At 40.1% G+C, this 4,746-nt stretch overlaps 1 protein-coding gene across 1 annotated transcript; it reads right to left on the bottom strand.

Annotated features, from left to right (window-relative positions):
- Nucleotides 1-1,048: 1,048 nt before the first annotated feature.
- On the bottom strand, nt 1,049-2,372 carry ARL14 (ADP ribosylation factor like GTPase 14). The gene has a single exon (XM_012447325.3). The coding sequence runs from the start codon at nt 2,179-2,181 to the stop codon at nt 1,603-1,605; it is 579 nt and encodes a 192-aa protein (XP_012302748.2). The 5' UTR covers nt 2,182-2,372; the 3' UTR covers nt 1,049-1,602.
- Between the last annotated feature and the right edge of the window lie 2,374 nt (nt 2,373-4,746).

Here is a 4,746-nt window from a genome sequence, read left to right as displayed (position 1 = left end):
TTGTATAATCTTGTTTAGACTCAATACACTCATCTTTAAAATTTAGATAATGCCTATTTTTCTTGGGGCAGTTGTGAACATTAAATGAGAAAATGTATGAAAGTGCTTAGCCCACAGTGCCTGGTACCCAGAAGTATTCAGCCCACAGTAACTATTATTATGTTTGTCTAGTTTATTTGAATCTCTACCATGTAGCACAGAAGGAAGTGCTCAGATCTTTGCTGAACAAATAATAGCTAAGATGAGAGAAGAAAATCTTAAGAGGAATCCAAGGGCTGACACCCTTGGTTGATTATACCCTTTTTTTTTTCCCCCTGTGACCTTAAGATTTGGAGTCCTAGGGGCTGCTATGGATGCTTGAGCTCTGCTTCCAACCCCAAATGAGCCTTGTTGGAGGTGGGATAAGAGGAAAGTATTGTCTGTTTGCACCAGGGCCTCCCTGGGAGTTCTGAGTTTCTGAGGGGAATTTCATTCCAATCTCCAGCTCCTTTGCCCACTCACCTGCCCTCCTGCCCCAATGCCTCTGGAAAGTTTTCTAGTGATGGGAACTTCCAGTGACTAACCTGCACCTTTGTAGGGTCACTGGGAGAGAGGGACCCTCTAAATACCATCTCCTGCATGAAGCATTTCTTGTTTCCCTGGTTAAAAAGAGTCTCTCCTGCAATTGCACATAGCACTTCTTGCCCTGCTCTAGCTACTGGCTTTATGTTGTTTCCTGCTGTGAATTGTACGTTTCTGAGAGCAAAGTCTAGGTCTGGTTTCTGTTTGATCAGTATAATGAGTTGTACATATGTTTCCAAGCAATGACTGTTAAACTGAATTCCAAGGAAGCAAGACTCAGGGCTGCAGCCTATAGCTGAGCCCTGATCCCAGATCTTCCCCTAAACTCCAAGGTGCTACCCTGATCACCAGACCTTTAAGTTTATACACTTCTGCTCCCTATGGGAGAACACAGCCTCTGAGAAATTAGTAGCCTGAAGTTCATTGTTTAAGATTCATTGGAGAAAGCTTCCAACAATAGATTTCAAAAAGCTGGCAGGAATACAGAAAAAAAGCTTTATTTAAGGAATAAGAAAGGCTTATTTAGGGAATAAGAATTTACAAGATGTTAACATCAGACTTTTTCCTCTTCATAATGTTCATTTTTTACACCACCCAGCTACACCACCCTCCTATGTAATAACATAGGAGCACGGTGGAAATGCAATACCTATTACAGCTGGAAACAATCCAGAAGAATTCTGAGTCTATTAGCAGACAGCTTACTAAAACTTTGTTCTAGTAGTCATATAAAATTGATAATGCCTAATTTATTTGATCCCAAATGTAACTACTATATTCAAAGCCATCCAACATGATAAAAATTTGTGGAACATTATATATTTTCATTCCTAGTTATTATTACCACAGTTTGCTAAAGTTCTTGGCTGAAAATAAATATTTTCTAGATATTTTTCTAAGTTTTCTAACTAAATTTAGGTGAAATAACATCTCAGGAAAAGTTGGTCAACTGAATAATTTGCTTTCCTCATTTGGCATGGAAAAACAATTACCCTTTCGACTTCATCAGTGTCTCTGCTGAAACTTGGACATTTCAAAGCCTCAGTTCTGCTTGAAGAATGCCAAAGTGTCTCCTCTTGATTTCATGTGGCTTTTCACAAATTCAGTTAATTTCCTGAACCCCTGGGCCAGCCCGTCCCCTGTGATGGCACAGCAGGGTTGCACATACCAGTTCCGGTCACTGCAGAGCTTCTTCACGTTGAACATTCTGGTGATGTCCTCCGCAGTCAGAGCTCCAGGCACATCTTGTTTGTTGGCTAATACAACAACAGGCGCATTTTTAATGTGTTCATTCTTCAAAATGTGCTCAAACTGTCTCCGAGAGTCTTCCAGTCGCTGTTTGTCTGTACTGTCCACAACATACACCAGCCCATCGGTGTTCTCACAGTAACAGCCCCAAACAGTTCTCATTTTCTCCTGTCCTCCAACATCCCAGACTGTGAGTGAAAGACTCCTTTCCAACTCGAGCATCTCCACATTAAAACCTATTGTAGGACTGGTGGCAACATCCTCGGAAAGCTTTAATTTATAAAGGAGAGTAGACTTCCCAGCTGAGTCAAGTCCCAAAAGGAGAATTCGGGCTTGCTTGGTTTGGGGATTTTTTGAATTCAGCAAACCCATTTTAGTCTTTTTTCCCTCTCTTTAAATTCTCTTTCTTTCTTTCCTTCTTTCTTTTTCTTTTCTCCTTCCTTCTTTTCTTTTCTTTCTTCTAATGGCCAATGTGTCCTTTCTGGATCTCGAGTGAAAACGTTAGGAAGAAAGAAGAAAGCAAATGCTTCCAGCTGTATTCTAAGAACAAGAACCTGCATATATTTATGTTGTAGCTTATCAACTTGATTATGGGCAAACAGTATTATTTGCAGTCCCAGCCAATCCTGAGGGATCTGTGGTGGGAGTAACCAGCCAATGCCATGGTGACTCAAAGGAGAAATTTTCTGTGAATGAGTAAGATTAGGAGAGGTCTGTCTGGCTGACGCCGCAGCTGTGTTTTCTTTTGGGTGCTAGAAATCTAGAGGAAATAGAAGGTTCAGACATGCAGAGGAGCATGGTTTAACAGCAGAATAAAAACTTTTCATTTTAATTAACTAACTTTTAACTTAAATTTAACTAAACTTTTTGTGTAACTTTTTCTAGAACTTCTCAGGTATTCTACCATTCATCTTATCCCAATTGTAAATAAGGAACCAGGCTTCTTAAGTCATGAGGAGAGAGTTATTCTCACACTCTGCCTGCAGTATCTTAAATCCCCCTTGTCCAGATTACACAATAGAAAACTTTAAACCACCCAAGGTTATCTGAGCCTTACTCCATAATCACATACAGAATCACTTTCTTTAATCTTTTAGGCAGAGAATTTACACTACTGCAGTCACAAAACCAAATATATGAGGGGGAATTTATAACACAAACACTTTACATTAAGCAGTCCAATTAAAGATGGCAAATAAATACACGTATTTATTTCTTCTCCTTCCCAAGACTCCACAAAATAATGGCAAAGGCATTAAAACAACATACAGGCGGAGCGCAGTGGCTCACGCCTGTAATCCCAACACTTTGGGAGGCCAAGGCAGGTGGCTCATATGAGCACAGGAGTTCAAGATCAGCCTAGGTAACATCGTGAAACCCCGTCTCTACTAAAAATACAAAAAAATTATCTGGGCATGGTGGCACGTGCCTGTGATCTCTGCTACTCAGGAGGCTGAGGCAGGAGAATTGCTTGAACCAGGAAGTTGGAGGTCGCAGTCTGGGCAACAGAGCAAGACTCCATCTCAAAAAAAAAAAAAAGAACATACAAGTTCATAACAAAACAGCAAGATAACCCAAAGATGATTCATCAAAGGGTGGGAGATTTTAACAAAATTCTGGAAAATGGAAAATAGATAGAAAAATGAGTGATAACTGATACAGCAGGATAAAGCCAAGGCTTAGAGTGCTGATGCACAGGAGATAGAAAAGAGGTGGCAGGTATGGCAGAGAGAAGCGGTAAAACAAAGAAACTAAAAACGAAAGAAGGTAACAAAAAGCCAAAATAAAGAACAGAACACACACACACACACACACACACACACACACACACACACACCCCTCTGCTGGGTGTCTTCAGCAACTAGATGCTTATTCCCAGGCAAACCTGAAGAGTTCTTTATTAAAGAAATTAAATGATCTCAGAAAAAAGACCTCCACGTTTTGACAGTTGGGAGTTTCTGACCATAATGCCTAATTCAACATGTAATTAACATATAGCCAACCTGGCAATTGACAATCTTGCTCACATACATAGAGTTCCCAATCAGCTTTACAGTGCACAGGGAGGTTTCACGGGTGCTGATTCTGGGCCTGGTGAGTCATGCTGATTGGGGGCAAGGAGTGACACATTATCCTCCAGGAAAATTTGGACCTTTGTCAGAGTCCAGATGTTGGGAGCCCTTCATGGAGGCTGCAGCTTTCTTTTCCTTCAGAATATTCCTCCTTGATGTGCTTCTTCCCTAGGAGTTTGGGCAGGAAGGACTCTCAAGTGTCTTGATACCTACTCTGTTTCAACTATAGAGTTCCCATCTCTGTTTAGAGGAGTTCCTTCATTTCTTAGATCATGTGCAGGGGCTACCTGGCCAACATCAGCCAGTTTGATGACCTACCTCAGCTTCTCCCCAGCTTAAATTATTAGCTCCTTTCAATATGAATGAGAGAGAGACCAGGATAAAAATAAGAACTTTTAAGAAAGCTTAAACAGAGCTAATGAAGGGAACAGAAGAACATTTTCATTAAATTCTAATTACTATTTTTGTACAGATTTGAGAAGATATTACATCCATAAGACAAGATATGTATGGTATTAAAGAGACCACTCAGAGAATAAAAACAAAACTCCTAAAAATTAAAAAAGCAAATTTCAAAAAATTTTAAAGGTCAGTAATACCTGTAGGTTGGCAGACAATGTTGAAGGAATCTTTCAGAAAGTCGAAGATAGAAAATGTGGAAGAAAAGATAAGAAATATGGACGATCAACTCAGGAGTCTCATTTACAGGGCTCATTCCAGAGAGGAAAGAAAATATGCACAAGAGGAAATTATCAAGAAACAATATGGGACCACTTCCCAAAGCTAAACAATGAACTTGCCAGATTGAAGGACTTCCCTCAGTGCTTACCAACATGATTTTTAAAAGAGCTATACCAAGGCATGT

The sequence above is a fragment of the Aotus nancymaae genome, unplaced genomic scaffold (genome assembly GCF_030222135.1).
Source record: "Aotus nancymaae isolate 86718 unplaced genomic scaffold, 86718_ANA_hifiasm-v0.15.2.pri h1tg000019l, whole genome shotgun sequence".
Classification (NCBI taxonomy): Eukaryota; Metazoa; Chordata; class Mammalia; order Primates; family Aotidae; genus Aotus; species Aotus nancymaae.
The sequence above is the reverse complement of the archived record's forward strand: the minus strand, read 5'-3'. Positions and strand labels throughout refer to the sequence as shown.